Source organism: Drosophila obscura, unplaced genomic scaffold (genome assembly GCF_018151105.1).
Source record: "Drosophila obscura isolate BZ-5 IFL unplaced genomic scaffold, ASM1815110v1 contig_75, whole genome shotgun sequence".
Classification (NCBI taxonomy): Eukaryota; Metazoa; Arthropoda; class Insecta; order Diptera; family Drosophilidae; genus Drosophila; species Drosophila obscura.
In genome coordinates, this window is record NW_024542867.1 from 500,092 (window position 1) to 525,998 (window position 25,907).

Genomic DNA, 25,907 nt, shown 5'->3' on the forward strand with positions numbered 1-25,907 from the left:
TCCGACACCACTTGAACAGTGGGCACAGAGGATTGCGAGAATGGAGATACAGTCAGGTTTTTGTTGTAGCGTAACTTCATCTTGTTGCAGGTTTTAGATTATATTTTACGCTTTTTCGAGTTTTTCAAGTTGTTTAGTTTACTTCGTTTGAAAGTAGACTGTAGCTGCTGCAGCTCGCTCTGTAGACTGTTCTTCTCCGACGCCAGCCTTTTGGCCTGCTGCTCTGCATTGAACTGGACGCTCTGTAGACTTTGCTTGAGCTTAGCGAATTGTTCGCGCTGCCACCAAGAGGCCTTGGTGCCGATCCAGCTCCAGGCGGAGCGCATCCGCTGTCTCCCACTTCGTGGATATTCGCCAGTTGTCCTCCTTCAGCCGATCACATTCCTGTTTGAGATTCTTGTCCTCGCTCAATTGCAGCATGTCCAGTGGAATACTCTTCAGCTGGCTGTCGGCCTTCTGGCGGCGATCCCGTTCGGCTATCAACAGATTAATTTTCAGCTGTAGCTGCGAATAGCTTGTGGCCAAATTTTGTTTCACTGCGCCCCATTTCTGTTCTATTTGCACAAGGCGCAGCTGCAGTCGCGTTTTCTCCTCACTCAATGTAGCCACGGTACGTAGTGCCTCCTGCTCCTGCTCACGCAGCAGGAGCAGTTCCTTCTTCCGCTCGTCCAGTGGCTTCTGCAGATTGATAAAATCATCTGTCTGGCATTGGGGACTGCCCATAGCCCGAGGCAGCTCCTCATTGAGTTGGCCATTGCGATCAGCGCGACTGAGGCCCACGCGAGTCATATTAATCTTGAGCAAAAGATCATCGAGCGAACTGAGCTCAGCCAGGGTCCCCTCCATGTGGCTATTCAGCTGGGCATTGCTGTGCTCCAAGGTCGCCCGCCTGGCCTCCGGCAGCTTGATGTACTGACTCTGGGCCAGTTCGAGCGAGCCCTTCAGCTCATGTATCTTGACCTCCTTCTCCAGCAGCATGACCTCAAAGTCCGACTCCAGGGCGTTATATCGCTTTGTGATTTTGTCGAAGGCGATCTGTTTCCTATACAGCAGCTCGCCGCTCTGGGCGCATTTTTCATTGAGCTGCTTGCACTGGAGCAGCTGCTTCAGCTTGGACTCCAGCTGGGAATTCCACTGCTCCGCCCACTTCTTCTCCTCGCGCAGTGTCCGGTAGATCCTTCGATTGCTGCCGACATCCATCACCTGTAATGCGTAAAATATGTTAAATTACGTTCTATTTTATTGATTGAAATCGTAATCCATGATTTTGATACTCAGTTTAATATTACTAGCTAGTTGACCCTCTCAGCTCTAAGAAGAAGAGGCCCTCTCAGTTGCAGAGCGAGCTGCAGCAGTTGCAGGCGAAATGTGAGCCAGAGAACTGCAGTAGCTGTGCGGAGAAGTTGGCTGAAATTCGCAGTGCTGAGATTCAAATGAGCAGGCTGCAGAAGATCAATAAGAGGCAGGCAAAAATCCTAAAGGAACACTATGTGGATGTGAACAAGAACTGTTCTTCTCCGACGCCAGCCTTTTGGCCTGCTGCTCTGCATTGAACTGGACGCTCTGTAGACTTTGCTTGAGCTTGGCGAATTGTTCGCGCTGCTGTTGCAGCTCGTAGCTGAGCACATCCTTCTCGTGTGAGGTCTCTGCGTGCGGTTGGGTCAGTCGATCCACCTCCGTTTGGGCAGCCACCAAGAGGCCTTGGTGCCGATCCAGCTCCAGGCGGATCGCATCCGCTGTCTCCCGTTTCGTGGACATGCACCAGTTGTCCTCCTTCAGCCGATCACATTCCTGTTTGAGATTCTTGTCCTCGCTCAATTGCAGCATGTCCAATTGAATACTCTTCAGCTGGCTGTCGGCCTTCTGGCGGCGATCCCGCAGCGCATCCCGTTCGGCTATCAACGGATTAATTTTCTGTCTCACGCTGCAAAGCCTCTGCGCCCGCACCCCAACTGTGGACATTTCCACCACGCAGCAGAGTCTGCTCACGGGGCTCAAGGGGAATGTCGAGGCGTTTATCAAGCAGCAGCAAGCAGCACTTAGGTTAGGTTAGGCGGCTGTCGGGATCGTCAGAAACCCGACACACCTAGGCCGGCTTCGGCCCGTTGTGATACCGCATCGATCGTTCCCTCGTGAGACACTATGTTATCCGTTGTACCATCCGGATGCCCTTATGAAGGCTGCGATCCGTCTGGGACTGATTGTAGACATGTCCGAAATGTCAATTAGGAAAGGTGCACCCAAGTATTGAAGTCTCCTTCTACAGAGAGCCGCACAGGAGCAGAACAGGTGTTCCACAGTCTCCTCCTCGTCCTCATCTCTACAGCTCCGACAGAAGTCGTTATAGGGGGCACCCAGCCTGTTAGCATGGGTGCCTATTAGCCAATGTCCCGTAAGGGAGCGTATGACTGAGCTGCACCTGCTCCTACTGAGTTTGCAAAGCTCATCGGTGCGCTTCCTAGTAATGTTAGGCCATATTTGCCGAGTTATGCGACATAGTGGCACTGTTTGCCATCTGTCATTTATTAGTTTCTTAAAATGTTCTTTTATTTTGAGCTTGCAGGTGGCCATTGGCATACGAATATCCTCCTTATCATGGAGAAGGGGGATTGTTGTACCAGCTCTGGCCAGCTCGTCTGCTATACAGTTGCCTTCATGCTACATCTACTACGAAATCAAACGTCAATTGTCGACTCCACAATGAACGTGATTAGGAAGGATAAGTCAGCCATGGACAACCGCCTAAAGGTATTGGAACAACAAGTGACAACCATCAGCCGAGAAAGAGGAACATATCACGGCGATCATCTAATTCAGTCATACCTAGGGCTCACAGCACAACTAACTCTGCTGACAACGAGTCTTCAACGTATGCAGTCTGAACTAGCAACTAGACCAAATCCGGGATCACTTGCCAGCTGATCAAATGCTGCCTGTCACAACACAAAATGTGATACAATTATACAGGCTCATGCGAGCCGAAGGAACTCTGACTGCCACACACGTCATTTTCAAGGTGACACTACCGTTAGTTTCAACAGTTCAGCTCGAAGTTTTCAGTATCATGCCGATTCCGGTCTGGGACTCAACAAGTTGGAGCTTGTTCAATCTCAAAACGACCATAATCACTGTGAACACTCTCCGAGATCAATTCATGGGATTTACTCCAGAAGAATTTCGACGATGCTTTAAACTACTCAACGCAGAATACATCTGCTTTGATCATCAAACAGTCTTCAATGTCGATAATCGCTGTGAGTTTCAGTTGTTTAACAATAAAACAGCACCTTTATGTGAAGTGACCCACACGAAGGCGGACATGGTGTGGTCCAAAACTCAGCAAGCAAATAAATGGATTTTTGCAACACACTCTACAACAGGGGTCGGCACACAGACTCACACATTTTTTTGGTGCGTTTGTGTGCGAAAACAACAGACACGAAGTCAAATACGTTACTTATTTCTCTGCCGCTGCGAAAGCCGAAGAATTGTGCATAGGGCACACGAATGCTTCTCTGCCGCTGAGGCAAGCGGGCAGAATATGAAGCCGTTTGTGCATAGGCCGAAGCATGTTTCTCTGCCGCGACGTCAGCAGAGCAGAATTTTCTCTGCTGGTACGTCATCAGGCAGAATAACGAAACCACACGAAGTCTTTACGCTGTACGTGTGCCGACTGCGCTGCCCGAAATTTTTTCCTATGCACAGTGCATACGACGCTGCCGACCTCTGCTCTACAATGAGACTTCAGGCAGTTTGCAACGGGTCTCCGTCAGCCATACAACTGGAAGGAACTGGCTTGCTCTCATTGTCACCTGGATGCAATGCTCTCAATACAGAAATAAGCATCAGTACCTTCAGCACAACAATCAGTGAAGTTAAATCAACCTACACTCGATTTGGGGACATACGCTTACCAACGACACCCCCTTCGCCAGAAACTGTACAATTGGAGAACCAGACATCAGACTATCTTCAAGAATTGGAAGATTAACGCAAGCAATTAGTGGCAATCAATCAACAAAGGCTGCCACACCATCTCAACACAGTGCAGCATCATCAAATCGCTACTTCTGCTGCCCAAGCAATATCAATGCTATTGATTATTGCGTTCATACTCCGAAAGAAGTATCAATCATGGAACCCAAGGCCGTCAACAATCAACCAAGCAGAGCCACGCGGATCATCAACCCCGATCCCCATTCCACACCGCTTTTCAGTCGACTTGGGCGATGGTTGAACACCAGTTCAACGGCCGGGAGAATGTTCAGTCGCATATTTATGCATTAATTAATATTACATAATATACACTTATCGAATAAGTCAGGTCGACCCATGTAACGGGAGACATAATAACAAACGACAAAGCATTGTAGCTGAGTCAACAATAACCGCTTCTGCAGCAATTTCTGCCAACGATGCGATCGCTCTTCAGAGGGCAAAAACACTGTTGCAATTGCTGACTATCACAATTGCCCAATAACACAATATCACATTAAATCCAAATTAATTCAATATTAATTCCAATTCCCTTTTACCATATTCTTACTAGACTCAGCACTTTCTGTACTTTTTGTTACCTATAAATAGAAATTAAGTTTGTTGAATAAAATCAGTATCAGAAACAGTATCATCACTGCCTGTTCACTCATTCTCTACAACTGCAATAAACAGAGGCTGTCGCCGTGTCTTCAGACCCTCATTTGCTCGACGTAGGAAACCTTCTCCGCAGTCCAACTGGTTCAAGTTCTAGTTGCGACGACAAATTTGTAAACGGTTTATGTACCGTATGCATACCAAATCACACACACAAACACACATTAACAGATGTAAAATATACATGGTATATGTAGATGTGGATAGCAGATGTAGCAAAAAAATTTAAAATGTAAATTTTTTTTTTATTCTAATATCCTAAAAATTATATGCTCAAAAATGTAAATACTGACTGAGTACGGGTATAAATAGAGTCGCGTCCCCAGAAACGACTCACACGTTCCTTCTCGTTTCTATCTATTATCGTGTGCCTTAAAGAAGTTTGCATGCAAAATTGGTGCCGCTCCATTGCCAATGTCAATTTGCATACCAATTGCAGCCCTCACCCCCCGAATGTCAAAAAATGTGAAAGTTTAATATTGTAGTGAACCCATGCGTGTACATATGTAACACTCTGTTATATATATAAATACATATATAAGCGCGTACATATGAGCAGTGACATAAACAACTTATGTTTATGTTACGCATTCCTTTTGCACAGCAACGATTTACGACTTGAACGCAGATAGGTCAGCTACCAAAACTGCTGAGCAGGCATTTACCCGAACTCAGGCAGAACCCAAACGACTTAACACTGAGGCGATGGGTATCCCTCTCAAAAGCCCCTTAACGCTGATCATGCATTTCCATTAGACTCAGGCAGAGACCACGCGCACTAATACTTATGCGGTGGTACTCTTTTCATATAATGCATGGGAGAACTCTCGCTCTCTGTTATACATAAGAACGATTTACCCTAGGACCAAATTATATTCAATTATCATTCTCAATCAATCAACCAAATGAAGCAGTCGTGCTTGCTCTGTGTACTTCTAATATAACAATGGAAAACTAACATAACATGCCGACCGTGACAAATTCGACACTGCTCGATTAAAACAACTTAATAATTTTAACATCTTAACCAAATCATATTAAAGGCTGTGGTGTGACTGCTGCATAAATACAATGATGAATAACTGGCCCCAAAATAATATGTTGACCTCGTCATTTGAGAGCTTTGGTTACTTGGTTTTGCTATGGTGGGGGCCAGTTATAAAATTTTGGCCCGCGCTTTTCCGTCGATTGGCCGCGCGTGTGCTGAGTTCTCGGTTTTCTTTCTTTCTTCGGTCGATGTCTTTCGATCCGTGCTGCGTCTTCGGATTTGTTGGTGTTGATATATTCTCCTTGGTTTATCGTTGGTGGCTCCGACTGCTTGTGACGAACCATGGGATCCAACGTTCGTTACAACATGCATATGTGAAGAGGGTCTAATGTGTGTGTTAAACTTTGTTATGCCTTTCAGGCCTTGTTTAATAATTAAACAATAAAGAGCGAAAGAGCGAACGAACGGAATTAACAGAGCGCTTAAGCGCTCACTAAGTGCAAACACACACACACTTATATACATACATATGTACATGCATAAATTGTTAATTCTGTGCACAAGTTTAATGAGTCGTTGGTATGAAAATTTCAAATTTATTACAGGCCCAGCACCCAGTCTCAGCGCCAGTCCCAGTCTGCGTCCCCAGCTCAATAAATTTTGGGGGCTTGCGTGCCCGAACTTGAGAGCCTCAGGAAGTTTTTGCCTCTTTGGCCAACCCACACTAAACCCAACCCAACCCATCCCACCCCTGGATGAGAAATTGATTTATGTTAATTAAATGTGACAAAAGTTGAGAAACTTTTACTGGCTTTTTGCCTCTGGCTCTGGCTGTGGCGGTGGCTGAGTGGCTCTCCTTTGTGTCCTCCGCTGCACACAATTTTTATTTGGCCATGTTGGGGTTAATTTTTTGCCACCTTCCCTTCCACCTCCTCCGCCACTATAATGTGCGATATTTTCGATTGCGATCATCAGGCCAAAATGTTGCATAGCAAAACTTTGTTCACTTTTAATTATAAATAGAATCGAATCCGCAAGCTGTCGAAGTTTTATCTATGCCCTGATATCCCTGTCTACAGCGGGGTGGGGGGCTCCAGTGGGTGGCTCCAGTGGGTGGCTCCAGTGGGTGCCTACAGCGGGGGGGAATGGCCTGCTGCACTGCCAGCACAGAGCCCAGAGCCCATCCCTAGAATGTCGACTTGGATATGGACTTCCTGCTCCTGCTGCTGCTCCCCACCAGGGAAAAGTTTATGCAACGTTTGGCCGTCGGCAAGTGGATGAGGGTGGTGGGAAGTGAGTGAGAGTCGGAAGCGGAAAGCTGAGACTCAAAAAAGGAGTTGCAGCTCGCACTGCTTCCGGTCCGTTGCCAGGATTAGCAACATTTTCTTTTGCTGTCAACTTATATCTTTTCCCATCAAGTTTCCATTCTCAAACTTTATCGATATCGATAACGATGCTGCAATGAGCTGTCACCTGCTCCTTCCACCATACCTGACTTCAAGTCCACTCTAGACTGCAAGATCTGCAAGACTGCAGGATGAGAATGAAGACTGTTGAGGCCGCAGAGGTGTATAGCGGGTGGGCGTGGCATCACTACTGGCGCCCTGCTTCTCCTGCTGCTTGATAAACGCCTTGAATTGCTCGGCATTCCCCTTGAGCCCCGTGAGCAGACTCTGCTGCGTGGTGGAAATGTCCACAGTTGGGGTGCGGGCGCAGAGGCTTTGCAGCGTGAGGCAGAAAATTAATCCGTTGATAGCCGAACGGGATGCGCTGCGGGATCGCCGCCAGAAGGCCGACAGCCAGCTGAAGAGTATTCAATTGGACATGCTGCAATTGAGCGAGGACAAGAATCTCAAACAGGAATGTGATCGGCTGAAGGAGGACAACTGGTGCATGTCCACGAAACGGGAGACAGCGGATGCGATCCGCCTGGAGCTGGATCGGCACCAAGGCCTCTTGGTGGCTGCCCAAACGGAGGTGGATCGACTGACCCAACCGCACGCAGAGACCTCACACGAGAAGGATGTGCTCAGCTACGAGCTGCAGCAGCAGCGCGAACAATTCGCCAAGCTCAAGCAAAGTCTACAGAGCGTCCAGTTCAATGCAGAGCAGCAGGCCAAAAGGCTGGCGTCGGAGAAGAACAGTCCTTGTTCACATCCACATAGTGTTCCTTTAGGATTTTTGCCTGCCTCTTATTGATCTTCTGCAGCCTGCTCATTTGAATCTCAGCACTGCGAATTTCAGCCAACTTCTCCGCACAGCTACTGCAGTTCTCTGGCTCACATTTCGCCTGCAACTGCTGCAGCTCGCTCTGCAACTGAGAGGGCCTCTTCTTCTTAGAGCTGAGAGGGTCAACTAGCTAGTAATATTAAACTGAGTATCAAAATCATGGATTACGATTTCAATCAATAAAATAGAACGTAATTTAACATATTTACGCATTACAGGTGATGGATGTCGGCAGCAATCGAAGGATCTACCGGACACTGCGCGAGGAGAAGAAGTGGGCGGAGCAGTGGAATTCCCAGCTGGAGTCCAAGCTGAAGCAGCTGCTCCAGTGCAAGCAGCTCAATGAAAAATGTGCCCATAGCGGCGAGCTGCTGTATAGGAAACAGATCGCCTTCGACAAAATCACAAAGCGATACAACGCCCTGGAGTCGGACTTTGAGGTCATGCTGCTGGAGAAGGAGGTCAAGATACATGAGCTGAAGGGCTCGCTCGAACTGGCCCAGAGTCAGTACATCAAGCTGCCGGAGGCAAGGCGGGCGACCTTGGAGCACAGCAATGCCCAGCTGAATAGCCACATGGAGGGGACCCTGGCTGAGCTCAGTTCGCTCGATGATCTTTTGCTCAAGATTAATATGACTCGCGTGGGCCTCAGTCGCGCTGATCGCAATGGCCAACTCAATGAGGAGCTGCCTCGGGCTATGGGCAGTCCCCAAAGCCAGACAGATGATTTTATCAATCTGCAGAAGCAACTGGACGAGCGGAAGAAGGAACTGCTCCTGCTTCGTGAGCAGGAGCAGGAGGCACTACGTACCGTGGCTACATTGAGTGAGGAGAAAACGCGACTGCAGCTGCGCCTTGTGCAAATAGAACAGAAATGGGGCGCAGTGAAACAAAATTTGGCCACAAGCTATTCGCAGCTACAGCTGAAAATTAATCTGTTGATAGCCGAACGGGATGCGCTGCGGGATCGCCGCCAAAAGGCCGACAGCCAGCTGAAGAGTATTCAACTGGACATGTTGCAATTGAGCGAGGACAAGAATCTCAAACAGGAATGTGATCGGCTGAAGGAGGACAACTGGCGAATGTCCACGAAGTGGGAGACAGCGGATGCGCTCCGCCTGGAGCTGGATCGGCACCAAGGCCTCTTGGTGGCAGCGCGAACAATTCGCTAAGCTCAAGCAAAGTCTACAGAGCGTCCAGTTCAATGCAGAGCAGCAGGCCAAAAGGCTGGCGTCGGAGAAGAACAGTCTGCAGAGCGAGCTGCAGCAGCTACAGTCTACTTTCAAACGAAGTAAACTAAACAACTTGAAAAACTCGAAAAAGCGTAAAATATAATCTAAAACCTGCAACAAGATGAAGTTACGCTACAACAAAAACCTGACTGTATCTCCATTCTCGCAATCCTCTGTGCCCACTGTTCAAGTGGTGTCGGATATCAAGCATCCAGCCTCCATCGAAGAAATTTTTGATGTGATTAACTTGAAGTATAAGCACATGACTAACGATTTTCACTTTTCGCGCAGTGTCCGGTAGATCCTTCGATTGCTGCTTCTCCTGACAGGCTCGCTTCAGCTGCTGCTCCATGCTGACGCACGTTTCTGCTCCTCCTCCAGCTTCTTGCGTGTTTCTGCGGCCTGCTGGGCCATGTTGTCCTGCTCGGGCGACTTCGATTTTACCATCTTCTTGAGCTTGTGTATCTGTGCCTGCTGCTGGAATCCCTGGAATATCCAACAGCGAATTGCTTATCGAATAGCTGGTGGTCCCCTCTTCTTCATCCTCCAAGTCAAAGAAAACGGCCTTGAACCCCTCATCCAGCAACTCGCTACCTTCTGACCTTCTGACCTGGGGCGCCGCACTCTTGTCCGGTTGTCCGCTCGTGTCGCTCATTAGCTACTAAAGTGTTAAAATTATTTAGTACGAATTTAATCTTATTTTAAATTTATTTCGTACCGCTTCAATTTTGTAGTGTGTAGTTGACTCTAGGTTGTGGATTCGGTCACGAATCTGACTAACTGAATATTCTCAGTCGAATTTGTTGCTCAAGGCTACTGGCCAGCCTGCTGGGTTTCCTCTGCTAAACGTATAAAAAGTTGTGACGCCCAGCTCGACCCAGCGCCAAGCGTCACAAAAACAACAACATTCCGCGGAGTATTATGACATTATTATTTCATTATTCATTATTCATTATTATTCATTATAACCGTTACTTAGACTTAAGAGAAACAACATGAAGATTAATTTTTTTTTTTTTTTTGATTAGATCATCGCATGGATGACTGGATTTTGATCGCAGCTACGTAGCCACATTGATCAGGTACTTGTTGTCGAGTTACATGTGCAAGACATGTTCTCATGTAAATTTCTTCGATTTTTTTAACTTGTTAACCGATATTTTGCTTATGTTCAGAACGTTTATTACAGTCTTGTATCTTTTGTTTTTTATAAATTCTCGAAATTTTGATTTTATCCAGAAAGTTTATTCCAGTCTTGTCTCTTTTGTTTTTTGTAAAATTGTTTTTATAAATTCTCATAAATCGAGAATTTGATTGATATTGTGCGTTTTCTTTTTAACCATCAAGCATGGCTTAAAAACTCCCTGTGAGCGAGCTTGACAGGTAGTGTATTATCTGATCATAAAAAGCTATTTGATCTTTTATTTACTCTACGTTTACTTTAAAAAGTGATACAAGTTTATAACTAGAAGTCGAAGTTAGCCTTATTCATGAAGATAGCCAGTTCTCTTAGATGTAAAGGCTCTTTCTTTTTAAGTAATTCTCTTAGGCTTTTGTAATATTTGAAAATACGAAACTTACCCCTGAGGTTGGCGAAACGTTGGCATTCGAATATTAAATGTTCAGCATGTTCTACTATTTTACATTCCTCACACATATCGGAGTCTATCGCTTTGATTTTTAACAAAAAGGGTTTGTCATAAGTGTGTCCAGTCATTAGTCTGTTAATTGTTTTAATACTTTTCGCCTTCCACTTACACTTGTGGTGCCATGGTTTTTTGGGTATTTCCGGGAAATAATCAGCTAAAATAGTACCCTTACTTCTACAGTTTTGCTTGTAATCTTCGTTCCACATATTTACTATTTCATTTTTTGTTTCTCTTAGAGCTTCTTTTGTACTAAAAAGTGTGTATATCATTTCCCCTTCTGTAGTAGCTCTTTTTGCTACTTTGTCAGATTTTTCATTTAACTTAAACCCTTTGTGTCCTGGTACCCAAATAATGTCTAGTTTTTGAACCTCTGATATGTCTATTATGTTATGTATTTCACTAACTATGTAAGAGTCAGTTAGCTTATGATTAATTAACTTAATTGCACCAAGCCCGTCACAAAATATCACAGCTTTTCGATATTTGTTTCTCAAACATATCTCACTAGCCTTCTTGATTCCAATCAGCTCCGCCCCCACTGATGAGAGCCTAGTTTCCGTTCTGTACTTATACATATTGTTGCTTGGAAATTCTACAATACCTATGCCAACCGTATCGTGCACTACTGATGCATCCGTTGACAGAATTTTCCAACCTTCTTTGATATATTTGTCCTGTATTTCTACATAAATCGCTCTTATCTCCTCTTCCGAGTATTCCTCTTTTTTTTTAACTAGGACCTTTTCTACTATATTTATTTTAGGACAAGGCTTGAAGTTGTCGCAAATGCGTGTATTATCAAAGAAACTTTTGAATTCTTTTAAAGTTTTGGTATAACTAGTTTCTGCTTTAGACAATTTTAGTTCTTCAAACATCCTTGGATTTATATTCTTAATTTTAAAGAGTTCTTTAACAGTCAGCCATTTTGCCCTGAAACTAGGGGGCATCACTCCCGCTAATGCAAAAATTTCATGCTTGCTGGTATCAGGTGGTACTCCGACACATCTTCTTAAAACTCTGGCTTGAGCAATCTCCATGTTTTTCCTTGCTCCCACTCCCATATCTGCAAAGCTTGTGATCGCATATTCTTGCTTAGATCTTACAAATGATTTAAAAATGTTAACACTTATTTTAGGTTTTAGTCCTGCCTTGATCGTTGTAGCCATCTGCAGAATCCTACAGCTCTTTTTTTTATCATCTTTAACCATTTTCACATGGCTAGTGCATGACATATTGACATTAATCAATCTGCCTAGAAACTTTTCTTACATTTTTATACCCGTACTCAAAAAAGAGTTAAGGGGTATATTAGATTTGTGGTAAAAGTGGATGTGTGTAACGCAGAGAAGGAAAATTTTCCGACCCCATAAAGTATATATATTCTTGATCAGCATCAATAGCCGAGTCGATAGAGCCATGTCTGTCTGTCCGTCTGTCCGTCTGTCCGTCTGACCGTCTGTCCGTCTGTCCGTCTTGTTTGACGCCTGGATCTCAGAGACTATAAAAGCTAGAGGAACCAAATTTTGTTTCCAGACTCATGTGATATCACACTGCTACAAGTGTATTTCAAAATTTCGCCCCGCCCCCTTCCCCTCCCACAAAGGACGAAAATCTGTGGCAGGCACATTTTTAAAGATACGATAAAACTAAAAACGCAGTATCGTAGAGAATGGCCATATCTACCAGATTGCCGAATCTGAATCAGATCGGATCATAATTATAGCCAAAATGAAGAAATTAATTTTCAGTTGCTTCCCCTCCCCCTCCCGCCACCGACAACGCAAATCATTTTCCTTCTCGCTCGCACACTCTGCCGCGTTCAGTGCGCAAGCAACCCCTAGCGGAGGAGATGTATAATCTAAATGGTACATGTACAATCTACATGTTAGATGTAGAATAGACATTGTAGATGAGATGTAGATAACAAATGTAGCAAAAAAATGTAAAATGTAAAATTTTTTTTTTTTCTAAAATTCTAAAAAATCATAAGCTCAAAAATGTATATACTGACTGAGTACGGGTATAAGTAGAGTCGCGTCCCCAGAAGCGACTCACACGTTCCTTCTCGTTTATTTGGTATTTGTACATTGTCTATTGCAATGTTTATTATATTGTTTCTCTCTCTTCCCATGTACAAGACCGCCGACTTGCTTGGGTTAAAACTGAAACCAAGATCACCGCAAAGTAGATTAAAGTCTGCTAGCTTGTTCTGCAAGTTGGTAACAGCTGCCATAAAATTTTGGCAATGGGAAATAATGACAAAGTCATCTGCAAATTGTATTATTTGTGTTTTGGAATCATTTATTTGGTGTAGTCTTTTTGTGTAAATATTGAATAACAGTGGTGATAGGCAGGACCCCTGTGGTAGGCCGCCCTGCACCACCTCCACCGCATCCTCCATTTTTAATAGCCTTATTGCTAAAAAACTTATGATCCAGTCTATATAAGTTCTGGGAAGTCCTTCACTTTCCATCAACATTTTTAGGGAGTTAAGGTTAACACAGTTGTACGCGTTATTCAGATCCACTGACGCTAATATTACATGTTCCTTGTTTTTTTTCCTGGAGGCAATAAAATTTATTACATCATTGATGCACATTGAGGCCGATTTGTTTTTCTGGTAAGCGTAAGATCTATACGGTATTATACCATTTTCACTTGTGTAACCTTCTATTTTGTTTTTTATAATACCGTTTACAGTTTTTGCCATGACTGATATTAATGATATAGGCCTGAAATTTCTTATATTTGTAAGGTCTTTGTCTCTTTTCGGTATTGGAGTTATTTTTATAGTTCTCCACTCCACTGGAAAATCACAGTTGGCTATTTTTTTATTGTAAAAATTTACTAACTCTGTCTTTGCCTCGCTGTTCAAAGCGTTTAACATCTCGTACGTAATTTGGTCTAAGCCTCCAGCTGTTTTCCTGTTTCTACCTAGCACCTTTTCAAGGTCTTCTATGGTAAACTCTGGACTTTCGTTGTTCTTGAGCGCGTACATAGTATCGTCTATAATTCTGGCCTCAACAGGTATTTGCTCCTTTAGGAATTGCAAACACTCCCCCGCTTTCTCTGGATCAAATTTTTCTAGTGTATCTGTATTGCAATTTTTAAAATTTTTTAGAAACCTCCACGCTTCTCTACTGTTAGATTTTATGTTTATTTCTGTTATTTTGCGAGCATAGCTTGTTTTTTTTGCTATTCTTACTGCTTTTTTCCATTTTCCTTTTAAATCAACAGCTCTGCAGTAATTTTGAAAAGACGGTTCTTCGTTAGCTTTTTTTTGAGCCTCAGCAAAGCCACCAAATAGTTTGGCTAGACTTTCGTCCCACCATAACTTTGGCCTTTTTTCCCCTATTACATACGTTGCTGCTTTTATTTCACTACTTATGTTTTTAGCTAAACTCTCAATTTTACCGTTTGTAACAATCTGCCCTATTTTTTTTAATAATTTATTCTTTGCTAAAAACTTTTTTGGCATTACTTGTTTGCCAGTAATTTCAAAACATATAGGATGGTGATGGCTACCCCCTAGAAAAAATTTCTCGCACTTCCAACTTTCAATTTTTATTCCCTTCACAAAAGTTAAGTCCAACACCGATCCTGTATTGCTGTCAATATTTCTCTTAAACGTAATGCTGCTGTCATTTGCAAGCATATATCCCGCATCGTGCATTGCCTGTCTTAAAATGGTCTCTTTTCTGCTGCTTACCAAGTCACCGAAGCCAGTGTGTCTTGCATTAAAATCACCTGCAATGATGCAACTATCAAAAGGGTCAAGCCTGTCCAACAGATTATCTATAGTTTGCTTAAAACTTATAAGCGATGTCATAGGTTCAAAATACACAGAAGAGATGACCATGTTTTGCCCATCTCCACTAGTTCTTGCTAAAACTATGTCATGTTCAGTCTGATATTTCATTCTTATAAGCTTTACGTCCCTTTTGTGAGCAATGGCTACCCCTCCGTAGCCATCTTGTCTATGTTTCTCTATTAAATTATAGTTTGTTTTGTTTTCAAAAAAAGGAATATGGTCACTGGTATCATTAGTATATGGTTCTAGATTGAAATGTGGTTTTTGTGTAGGGGCTATTGGTCTATATATTACCCTGCTGGCATAGCTGTGCTTTTTCAATACCTCATTTGCTTTACTGTTCTTATCTTGAATGTTTTCGTTTGTCTTATTTAATTTTGGGTAGTTTACATCGTAATTTTCTGTATGCGAGTAGTTTTGATGCACCGAGTACGTATTTAGTACTTCCTTCCTCGCTATTTTTTTAATTGTCATAATTTTGTTTATATCCATCTCCTTTTCCCATGCTGGACATGAGTTTCTATCCCTTGCTGTGTGGTCTTTTCCATTGCACAGTATGCATTTAAGCACCGTACAATTTCCATTGCAGTCATTTACCCCACACTTGTTGCATCTTCTTGCCGACTTGCACCTGACAGAAGTATGCCCAAGCCTACCGCAGTTGTAGCATTGGCGTACCTTTGGTACGTATTGATGCACTTTCATGCAGCACATTCCAAAAAGAGTAATTTTCTCCGGGATATCTGCCCCCTCAAAACCTATTTTTACTGTTTCAGTTGTTATCAAGTTGAAATTGGAGCCATTCTCTTCATTTGTAATCTTCTCCCTCCTTGAAAGCCTTTCTATTGATTTAATTGTAATGTTCGAGCTTATGTTATCACTAATTTCTTTGTCTGAGAAGCTTCGCGGCACTCCTTTTATAATTCCGAAAGACTCTACATAGTTGCGCGGTATAAACGCAACTATGTTCATATTTTTTAGTTCCTCATTTACAACCAAGGCGTTAGCATCTTCAAACTTATAAAAATATATTTTATATAATGTGACTGCCAAGGACACAATCTCTTTAATCCCTTTAATTTTGATATGTCTTATTTTTTCAAAAAGAAAAAGTCCATTTTTGAAATTTTTGTTTTCAAACAGAGAAGAGTTTTTTGTTGATATTAGAACTGCAGCATCGCCACTGTGGCTATTACCATATAGAATGGTCTCTCGTACCATTCCATCTTTTGATGTATTGACTTTTGGGTTAGTATTAGTATTTAATTGTATTTTAAAATCACTAGTATTTCCTACTTTGGCATTTTGGTGTAACAAGTGCACTGTCATACTGTCACTCGTCACGTCAGCACTTTTGTTGCTGTATTTGTCTGTCAACTTTGTTCCGTCTATGTTCGTATTTGTTTCGTCACTTATTTCTTCTTCTTCCATATATTCTACACCGTTTGCGTACATGTTGGTGTTCTCTCTTGTCCGCATTTTTTTTTTTGCCGACGATGCGTCGTTATTCAAATGGTCAAAGACATCCTCCTTTATGTTATTGCTCAAAGAATTAATTTTTTTCTCCATATCTACCTTATTTTGTCTTTTGTAGTTGCTGCTCGAAGCCATTTCGTGTTTTATTTTCACAGACGCCGAGTGACCGGCGTCCGCCATAGCTGCTGGTTTTACCAGCCTGCCCACGATTCGCCCCCTCTCAGGGAAAGACCTCGGTACTTCTGCTTGCTGAAGTAATTGAAAATATATATATTTTTAATTTCACAAAAAACACACACTTCGCTTTTAATTCGTGTCTCTATCACTTTTTTTTTTTTTTTGGTTATGTGACTCGGCACAAAACACCACTAAGCACAGCTAAGAAAAACCACTACCGGTCTCACTCACTGTTGGAAAGGAAGTGATGAAGATTAATTTAATTAAAAAAGAAAACAAGCAAAAACAACAAACAACCTGACATTTAAATGTTACCAGCGATCAGAACCACACGGCCACACTACAAAATTCAAATCTACGCGCCAACAGTGTGCCCAGCCCTCCGAACCAAACGGCCACACTAGCAGCTGATCATAACAACGCGTTAGTACCAGAGACCGGAGCCAACAACTGACTTTTGGCAATAAAAGCAGCCGCAACAGAGCCATCAGCACCATTCCATTCTTGGACTGCCAAGGGTTGATTCGCTCCCCAAGGCTTTTGGTAAGCATTGATTGCTGTGGTTCTTAGAGCGTACGATTCCTCTATAACCCCACTATCCCTGCTATATACCGTCCATTTCTTTGGAATGCATTGATCACCGTGTTAGAGCGTACGATTCCTCTACCCGGTAATCTTTGCTGGTCTTCTTCAGATACATTCTCGGAGTGCATTGTCCTCCGGCTTTCCCCTTCCTACTCAGAGCGCATTTTCCTCTGTCTCCCCAACCTTCTCCTCGGAGCGCATTATCCTCCGCAACGAACACTTCTCCTCGGAGCGCATTGTCCTCCGCAACGACCACTTCTCCTCGGAGCGCATTGTCCTCCGCAACGACCACTTCCCCTCGGAGCGCTTTATCCTCCGCAACGACCACTTCTCTCGGAGCGCATTATCCTCCGCAACGCCCACTTCTCTCGGAGCGCATTTTCCTCCGCAACACACTTCTCTCTCGGAGCGCATTGTCCACCGCAACGCATCTCTCTCCCGGAGCGCATTATCCTCCGCCACGCATCTCTCTCTCTCGGAGCACTTTATCCTCCGCAACCCACTGATCGCCCGGAGCGCATTATACTCCGCGACCGATCCCCACCAGGTACGACCTGCACGCTGCGAGTAGCCACGTGCGGCCCTGACGACCCTGAAGGAGGACATCAAGGACGATCCAGTGAACCATTCGAGCCATATAAAAACTCTGTACGATTAAGCTAAATAAACATAGAAACTACTTTTGCCACCCTACCCGTGTCGCCTTCTTCTTGAACCTAGAGCCTTTCTTTCAGCTACCACATCCAGAGATCAAACAAATTTCTGTGAACCCCGGCGCGGCGAGCATACCCCGGCCAAAGCGCCGTCACAGTGGCGCCCGAGCAGGTTGTGGTAGCTTAGAATTGAAATCTCATTTATGGTCAAGATGGCAAAAGTGTGGATCAACCAAGCGACAAAAGCAGAACTGATCAGCTACTGCGAGGAATTTGGATTGGAGAAGCCTGAAGGAAACATTAAGGAGACAACTAATTCAGTTCACGGAAAGAAAGGATCTAAGTAAGGAGATACTGGAGAGGCTGGAACAGCTCGGAACAACCCAGACAAGAGGCAGGAGCCCAAAACCATCACCGAAAGGAATAACACAAGCCAAGCCAGCTATGGAAGAACCGCAAGGGGAACCGAAAACGGCAAAAAAGAGAGCCTTATTTCCAAAGCAGATACGGAAAGGGTCACCAGAAGCAGTGGCCATTATAGATAAAATAAAGAAGTGGGACCTCACATTCACTGGAAATGGAGAACTACTCGAATTCCTCAGTAGAATGGAGGAATTAGCGGAAACATACGGGATCGAGATAGACCACATTGTATTTGCAATGCCGGTAATACTGGAGAAGAGTGCATTGGACTGGTGGCACACGAAACCCGGCCCCATAACAACATGGGAGGTTACCAATCAAACTCTATGTGAAGAGAAGGGAATTCCAGACGCTATCAGAATTCATTATAACAGCGGAAGAATTCGAGAAACTAGAGAGAGAGGCAGGCCTATCAAAATCCATGCCCAATAATCAACAAAATAACCAGACACCATGGCAACGACCACAATGGAGACAAACAAAATGTCACCGATGTGGACAATAGGACACGAATCGAGGGGATGCACCAGGGAGCCAGTATTATACTGCTGGACATGCAATAAAGAAGGAGTACGAACGATAGACTGCTGCAGGAAACCACAGGAAAACACACAGGGCCCGGGACAATTCCGCGAAGCACCCGGAGCCCAAAACACGCAGAGCGGACCATCACAGATTTAAGATACGAGGACAACCAGCTCGTGGGAATGGCCAAGATCGGCGGAAAGAGGATGGAGGTAGTAATAGATACGGGAGCCACAAGAAGCATCTTGAACGAAAAAACGGCGAAAATACTACAGAACAACGGGAAGGAAGAGAAAGAAAATAGACTGATCAGACTCGCAGATGGAAGTACACAAAAAACCACGCGTACATTCCTTACCGAAGTAGAGCTAGGAGGCCAGGAAACGACATTATCATTTTTAATAATGGAGGGGCTACCAGACACGCCACTACTCGGAATGGACTTCTTAAGGGACGCAGGAACCATCATTACATGCGGAAACAGTACCGTAGTGATCAGTGGAAGGGAGAAAAAACAAAGACACGAAGAGAGGGCAAGAAACTCACAACCGGAACCAACGGACAAGGAAATCGAAAAATGGATATCAACAGAGGTCCAGAAATTCGACAACCTCGGCGGAGTAAGTAACATAACAACGCATCGAATATTCCTCAAGGACGATAGACCAGTCAAACAGCGGTACTACCCAAGGAACCCAGCACAAATGGAAATCATCAACAGGGAAATAAACGAGCTAAAACGCCAGGACCTAATAGAACCGTCACGAAGTGACCAGGGCCAGGACCAATAGTCTTAGTCAAGAAAAAAGCAGGGGATTGGAGACTATGCGTCGACTACAGACTACTAAACGAAAAAACCGAGAAGGACGCCTACCCGGTACCACGGATGGACTTCATATTAAACCAACTAAGAGAGGCGAAATTCATCAGCACACTGGACCTGAAGTCAGGCTACTGGCAGATTCCGATGGAGAGGCAAAGCCGACAGTACACAGCCTTCACAGCCCCTGGGCGAGGCTTGTACCAATGGAAGGTAATGCCGTTCGGACTCACCACACCGCCCGCAACATTTCAAAGGGCATTAGATTCGGTTATAGGACCAGACATGGAACCGTTCGCTTTCGCGTACCTAGACGATATAATCGTCATTGGGCGAACGAAAACAGAACACATGCAGAAACTTCAGGAAGTGCTGAACCGATTAAGGAGAGCAAACTTACGCATCAACGCAGCGAAATGTCACTTCTTCCAACAGAAGTTCAAATACCTGGGACACATGGTGAGCGAGGAAGGAATACACACAGACCCGGACAAAGTGTCAGCCATCAGAGAACTGGTTGCACCAACAACACTAAAACAACTACACAGTTTTCTGGGGCTAGCATCGTGGTATCGAAGGTTCGTACCTACCTTCACCGAGAGAGCGAAGCCACTACAGGAACTACTGAAGAAAGGACAGAAATTTACGTGGGGAGAAGCCCAAGACAGCGCTTTCAACGACCTGAAACACTGTTTAACAGAGGCACCCATTCTGGCCTGCCCAGATTTCAGAAAAACCTTCAAAACCTTCCTACAAACAGACGCAAGCGATTGCGGACTAGGAGCGGTTTTAACACAGGAGGATGCAGACGGAGAACACGTAATCTCATACGCAAGCCGCAAGCTAAAAAGCGAAGAAACTAAATATTCCGCTACAGAGAAAGAATGTCTCGCCATCTACTGGGGAATTCACAAAATGAGGATGTACCTCGAGGGATACCAGTTTGTAGTGATAACGGACCACTTAGCCCTGAAATGGTTAAATTCCATCGAAAGCCCATCCGGCCGAGTAGCAAGATGGGCGTTGGGACTAAAACCATTCACATTCGAAATACGCTATCGGAAGGGGAAGCTCAATGCAGTGGCGGACGGATTATCCCGCTTACCACGCGAAGAGGTGAGAATCACAGAGCTGGTGGAATGCGCTTGGTACGAAGCAAAGTGGAAACAGATACAAACAAACCCGAAAATAGCAGAAGACTACACTATAAAACACGGACGATTATACCGACACATACCAAGCCAAACGGATGAAGACATCCAACCATGGAAGCTATGCGTGCCAAAACAAGAAAGGCATAGGGTATTAACGGAAAACCATACGAACCCAACGGCAGGCCACCTGGGGATACGACGCACAAAAATAAGGATCCGACAGCGATATTTTTGGCCAGGGATAAGCAGAGATGTAACAAAATTCATCAGAGAATGTGAAAGCTGCCAAAAATTCAAAATCTCGCAACAAGCAGCGGCGGGAAAAATGCTAACAAAAGTCGCCGAGGCCCCGTGGGAAACGATATGCGTCGATTTCGTAGGACCCCTACCAAGAACATCACACGGATATGTTATAGAGGTGACACCAGCGAGGAAAGCAACCGCCGATACATTCATAAAAGCGTTCCGAGAAAAAATACTAGCACGAGGAGGAACACCAAAACAGCTGATATCAGACAACGGCGTGCAATTCACAAGCAGGAAAACCAAACAGGTAATGCAGTTATGGGGAATTAAGCAGCAATTCACGGCACCATACACGCCCCAAGAAAACCCGACCGAAAGAGCGAATCGAACATTGAAAACCATGATAGCACAGTACGCGGGGGGAAAACATAATAAGTGGGACGAGCACTTACCAGAATTAACACTCGCGATCAACAGCAGTCGATCGGAATCAACAGGATTTACGCCAGCATATTTATTGTTCGGACGAGAGCTACGGCTGGCAGGAAATCTGTTTGACGAAGTAACATTAGGATCAGGGCTCACAGAACTAACGACACAAGAAAGTGCAGAAGCGCGACAAAGCGCGGAAGCAGTAGCCAGACAAAACATGGAGGAAGCAGCAGCAAAACAGACTAGACACTACAACTTAAGAAGACGAGACTGGAAACCAAAGATAGGGGAAATAGTATGGGTCAGAACTCACCCACTCTCAAAAAAAATCGACAAAATAACAGCAAAACTCGAGCCAAAATACAACGGTCCTTGTAAGGTCCTCGAACTCTTGTCCCCAGTAATAGTAACAGTCAAAGACACCTCTACTAACACAAAAATTCGAGCGCACATATCACATCTAAAACCCGCAAGCAAAAAAGAGCAAGAAACAGTCACAATAACGACACCTCTCTTTCTTTGCAGAACCATGGACAAATTTAATAATAGCGCACGGAAATTCAAGCGACAAATGGAGGAAAGTAAGGCGAAGAAACGCAAGGTGGAAGTCATACCAGCGCCGCCACAGCTAGGAGGAAGGATGAGGGTGTCCGGCACCAGAGTTGTGGCACCACGAACAACCATGTCACTAGAGGCGGCAATGACCGAAGGGACCAGAAAGAAAAGGATAAGCTGGGCCAACAACACCAGACCCGAACCGGCTCAACCAAGGGCCACTGAGCGGATCAGCTGGGCACGACAAGTCGAGCTGGAAGAAATAGACAACGACATATTGGACATCGGAGGACCAGCCAAGAGTCAAAACACAGAAGTACGGAGGCCAGATCCGACACCAAACACGGCATCTCAGGGTCGACCACCACGAAAAGCAGAGGCACAGACATCCGGCCAGGAGACAACAAGGACCCACAAAACATGCATAAAGGCCGCCATACCCAGCAACTGGGAGGTTCCCCAAGGGTGCGAACTCAGCAAAAATCAAGTGGCGACCGTCCAGCGGGCGATCGATGACCGGAAAAGCCACCACCAAAGACGATTCAAGCTGTGGAGCGAAGAAATACCAGACCGGGCATGCTGGGTGAAAATCGGCAGATCGGGAGACGTGCGTCTAGGCATCTGGTTCAACGCAGCGGGGACATCCGGACGACCCACCCTAGAAGGGGAGGGGGGAGTGTGACGCCCAGCTCGACCCAGCGCCAAGCGTCACAAAAACAACAACATTCCGCGGAGTATTATGACATTATTATTTCATTATTCATTATTCATTATTATTCATTATAACCGTTACTTAGACTTAAGAGAAACAACATGAAGATTAATTTAATTAAAAAAGAAAACAAGCAAAAACAACAAACAACCTGACTTTTAAATGTTACCAGCGATCAGAACCACACGGCCACACTACAAAATTTAAATCTTCGCGCCGACAATGTGACCAGCGAGCAGAACCACACGGCCACACTACAAAATTTAAATCTTCGCGCCGACAATGTGACCAGCGATCAGAACCACACGGCCACACTACAAAATTCAAATCTACGCGCCAACAGTGTGCCCAGCCCTCCGAACCAAACGGCCACACTAGCAGCTGATCATAACAACGCGTTAGTACCAGAGACCGGAGCCAACAGCTGACTTTTGGCAATAAAAGCAGCCGCAACAGAGCCATCAGCACCATTCCATTCTTGGACTGCCAAGGGTTGATTCGCTCCCCAAGGCTTTTGGTAAGCATTGATTGCTGTGGTTCTTAGAGCGTACGATTCCTCTATAACCCCACTATCCCTGCTATATACCGTGCATTTCTTTGGAATGCATTGATCACCGTGTTAGAGCGTACGATTCCTCTACCCGGTAATCTTTGCTGGTCTTCTTCAGATACATTCTCGGAGTGCATTGTCCTCCGGCTTTCCCCTTCCTACTCAGAGCGCATTTTCCTCTGTCTCCCCAACCTTCTCCTCGGAGCGCATTATCCTCCGCAACGAACACTTCTCCTCGGAGCGCATTGTCCTCCGCAACGACCACTTCTCCTCGGAGCGCATTGTCCTCCGCAACGACCACTTCCCCTCGGAGCGCTTTATCCTCCGCAACGACCACTTCTCTCGGAGCGCATTATCCTCCGCAACGCCCACTTCTCTCGGAGCGCATTTTCCTCCGCAACACACTTCTCTCTCGGAGCGCATTTTCCTCCGCAACGCATCTCTCTCTCGGAGCGCATTATCCTCCGCAACACACTTCTCTCTCGGAGCGCATTGTCCACCGCAACGCATCTCTCTCCCGGAGCGCATTATCCTCCGCCACGCATCTCTCTCTCTCGGAGCACTTTATCCTCCGCAACCCACTGATCGCCCGGAGCGCATTATACTCCGCGACCGATTCCCACCAGGTACGACCTGCACGCTGCGAGTAGCCACGTGCGGCCCTGACGACCCTGAAGGAGGACATCAAGGACGATCCAGTGAACCATTCGATCCATATAAAAACTCTGTACGATTAAGCTAAATAAACATAGAAACTACTTTTGCCACCCTACCCGTGTCGCCTTCTTCTTGAACCTAGAGCCTTTCTTTCAGCTACCACATCCAGAGATCAAACAAATTTCTGTGAACCCCGGCGCGGCGAGCATACCCCGGCCAAAGCGCCGTCACAAAGTGTAGCCAAGTAAGTCGTTGATGTGGATATTTTTTTTTTTTTTAGATTCCTTATGTAGGTTTATTGTAAACAACCATCACAGACAATAAAGTACAATTACTTAACGTACTGTTACTGTTGATTAGCAACTTTTGGTAAGGGTCAAGGATTTCTTTTACTATTTGAAAAATCCGGAATGGTTTTCCCGGAACGATATTGTGGGAATGACGCCGGTCCAGCAGCTCTAGGTGTGGTGCTTCGAAAACGGTGATATGCGGTGTCAGCGAAAGAGACGAGAAAAAGACAGCCATTCAATTTAAATCCGTTTAATGCACTGGTCGCAGCCAGCGATGCCAACGTTCGCCCCAGTTCAGAAGGGAGCCGATCCAACCATCGTAACAGCGACTGAGCGTAACAATCCAATAACTCTTATACTATGCTATTCTATGCTATACTATGCTATGCTATGCTATTTTGCTGCTGCTGCTCCAACATTCCGGCCCCGTTGAAGGCCTCCGGCGCTTCAACCATCCATTGGCTATTTTGCCAGTTTTTGTATTGCGCGTTTAATAACGCCTGCGGAATTCCGCACCTCTGCCACGCGCACTCTCCTACCACCGCCGTCGTTGCCACCACTCCCCCTGTGGTCCACTTCTGAGGCGGTGTGTTGTCCTCGTGGACGAGCACTAGGCATCCTGCCTCGAGGGTCGGTCCTTCGGGTAGACCTCTGCTGCCGCTGCTGCAGGCTGGCCAGGTAGTCCTTCGACCAGCCCTGCAGTGTCTTCCAAGCGGATGTCATAGCGATCAGGGAAGCCTTGAGCTGCCTTCAGGAACGTGCCCCTACGGCAACTTATATAAATATCTATAGTGATAGCCAAGCTGCGATCAAATCACTGAATGCGATAACAACAAGCTCGGCTACCGTGGCAAATCGTGTCGCAAATCTCTCCATGAGATGGCTTATCAGTTTGTCATCAGCCTAATATGGGTCCCGGGCCACCAGGACATTGAAGGCAACTGTATAGCAGACGAGCTGGCCAGAGCTGGTACAACAATCCCCCTTCTCCATGATAAGGAGGATTTTCCTATGCCAATGGCCACCTGCAAGCTCAAAATAAAAGAACATTTTAAGAAACTAATAAATGACAGATGGCAAACAGTGCCACTATGTCGCATAACTCGGCAAACATGGCCTAACATTACTAGGAAGCGCACCGATGAGCTTTGCAAACTCAGTAGGAGCAGGTGCAGCTCAGTCATACGCTCCCTTACGGGACATTGGCCATGCTAACAGGCTGGGTGCCCCCTATAACGACTTCTGTCGGAGCTGAAGAGATGAGGACGAGGAGGAGACTGTGGAACACCTGTTCTTCTCCTGTCCGGCTCTCTGTAGAAGGAGACTTCAATACTTGGGTACACCTTTCCTAATTGACATTTCGGACATGTCTACAATCAGTCCCAGACGGATCGCAGGCTTCATAAGGGCATCCGGATGGGACAACGGATAACATAGTGTCTCACGAGGGAACGATCGATGCGGTATCACAACGGGCCGAAGCCGGCCTAGGTGTGTCGGGTTTCTGACGATCCCGACAGCCACCTTAACCTAACCTAACCTAAGTGCACAGCCGAGAAATCTCTTAAAAAGGTCCCACGCTGACAGATGGCTGCGATGCGTTAGTCGCCGATGTCACACCAATTGTACACACATGTGTTATCTTATTTTGTTACCAGAGCTCCAGTGTGCCTACACACAAACACATACCACTGCGTTGGCACTAGACCTAAGCCTAGTTTTTGCTTCACAGTAGAGCTACCTAATCTCATACAATGTTAATAAAGATCCAGTTTTAATATTGAACTCAACAAATGTAATGTAGATCCAACTGCGAGGACGAACCACAAAAAGCGAAGCAACACGCATCACCAAAAGGGTCGTGTGCTCAGAATTGGCCCAAATCTTTGACCCACTGGGTCTCTTTGCCCCAGTGATAGTCAAGGCAAAAATATTTATGCAACAGCTGTGGGAGATTAAACTCGATTGGGACGATGAACTGCCATTACAACTCCAAAACGAATGGATGGAGTACCGGTAGGACCTACAATCATTAAACTCAATGGAGATTCCCCGGCACGTATATGATGGAAAAGTGCCAGTCATCCAGG

General features: G+C 45.3%; 2 protein-coding genes across 2 annotated transcripts; one reads left to right on the plus strand and one right to left on the minus strand.

The window, feature by feature from the left end:
• Positions 1 to 261: 261 nt before the first annotated feature.
• On the minus strand, positions 262 to 1,962 carry LOC121405156 (protein FAM184A-like). Its single transcript, XM_041595762.1, has 2 exons — positions 1,486 to 1,962; positions 262 to 1,203 (listed from the first exon to the last, which is right to left on the minus strand). The coding sequence occupies exons 1-2, from the start codon at positions 1,960 to 1,962 to the stop codon at positions 262 to 264; spliced, it is 1,419 nt and encodes a 472-aa protein (XP_041451696.1).
• A 5,222-nt stretch (positions 1,963 to 7,184) lies between these two features.
• Positions 7,185 to 9,042, plus strand: LOC121405157 (putative leucine-rich repeat-containing protein DDB_G0290503). The gene is made up of 3 exons (XM_041595763.1): positions 7,185 to 7,219; positions 7,312 to 7,807; positions 8,089 to 9,042. The coding sequence occupies exons 1-3, from the start codon at positions 7,185 to 7,187 to the stop codon at positions 9,040 to 9,042; spliced, it is 1,485 nt and encodes a 494-aa protein (XP_041451697.1).
• The last annotated feature ends 16,865 nt before the right edge of the window (positions 9,043 to 25,907 follow it).